A 1,086-nucleotide genomic window follows, 5' to 3' on the forward strand; every position below is an offset into this window, starting at 1 on the left:
GTTGCTTCTTCTGCTGCTCCTCCTGCTCTTGCTGCTTCTGCTGCTGCTGCCGGTGCTGCTCGCGCTGCATCTGCTTCTGCTCCTGCTGCTCCTGTTGCTGCTGCTCCTGCTGCTGCTGCTCCTGCTGCTGCTGCTCCTTCTGCTGCTGCTGCTCGTGCTGCTGCCGTTCCTGCTGCTGCTTCTTCTCCCCCTCCTGTTCTTGCTGCCTCTGCTCCTGCTGCTGCTGCTTCTGTTCATTCTGCTGCTGCTGCTGCTGCTGCTGTTGCTGCTTTCCATCTGCTGCAGCAGCAGCAGCAGCAGGACTGTCTTCGCGGGCGCCGATCTGCGGCGTCTGGCCCCCAGGCGGTGGATGCGGCTGCTGCTGCTGCTGCTGCTGCTGCCTCTGCTGCTGCGGCTCCCTCTGCTGCAGCTGCCTCTCCTGCTGCTGCTGCTGCTGCGGCTGCCTCTGCTGCTGCGGCTGCCTCTGCTGCTGCTGCTGCCTGTACTGCTGCTGCTGCGGCTGCCTCTCCTGCTGCTGCGGCTGCCTCTGCTGCAGCTGCTGCTGCCTCTGCTGCTGCGGCTGCCTCTGCTGCTGCTGCTGCCTGTACGGCTGCTGTCTCGGCTGCCAGTATGACTGCCGCTGCTGCTGCTGCTGCTGCTGCTGCTGCTCCTTCGGAACTCTCTGCTGCCGCCCGGAGTCTTGCTGCTGCTGCTGCCACGGCGGCGGCGGTGGCTGTTGCTGCGGCTGCTGCTGTTGCTGCTGCTGCGGCTTTTGCTGCTGCTGCTGCTGCGGCTGCGGCTGTTGGTGGCATCGGTGCGGCCGCAGTTCGTCGTACGGGAGTTGCTGCTGACCACGCTGCTGCTGCTGCTGTCTGAATTGCTGCTGCTGCTGCTGGATATGCTGCTGCTGCAGCGGGGACTGGCGTTGGTGCCTTAGCCGCTGCTGCTGCTGTTGCTGCTGGTGCTGCTGCTGTTGGTGCTGCATACTATACATTTGATTCAGGTTATAGTATTGCTGCTGCTGGTAGTGGTGGTGGTGCTGCTGCTGCTGCCAGTAGTGGTGGTGTTGCTGCTGCAGCAGCTGGTGGTTGTGGTGGTGTATATGCT

General features: G+C 63.6%; 1 protein-coding gene across 1 annotated transcript in view; it reads right to left on the reverse strand.

Moving 5' to 3' along the window:
- Positions 1-1,086, reverse strand: part of EMH_0018620 (uncharacterized protein) — a gene marked incomplete at both ends in the record, with an annotated part of 8,285 nt that overhangs the window by 431 nt on the left and 6,768 nt on the right. The window contains one exon of the mRNA XM_013501185.1: positions 1-1,084. Coding sequence (XP_013356639.1) covers positions 1-1,084 — 1,084 coding nt within the window. The remainder of the gene's footprint in view (positions 1,085-1,086) is intronic.

This window comes from Eimeria mitis, genomic scaffold, assembly GCF_000499745.2.
Source record: "Eimeria mitis Houghton genomic scaffold, Emh_scaff648, whole genome shotgun sequence".
Lineage (NCBI taxonomy): Eukaryota > Apicomplexa > Conoidasida > Eucoccidiorida > Eimeriidae > Eimeria > Eimeria mitis.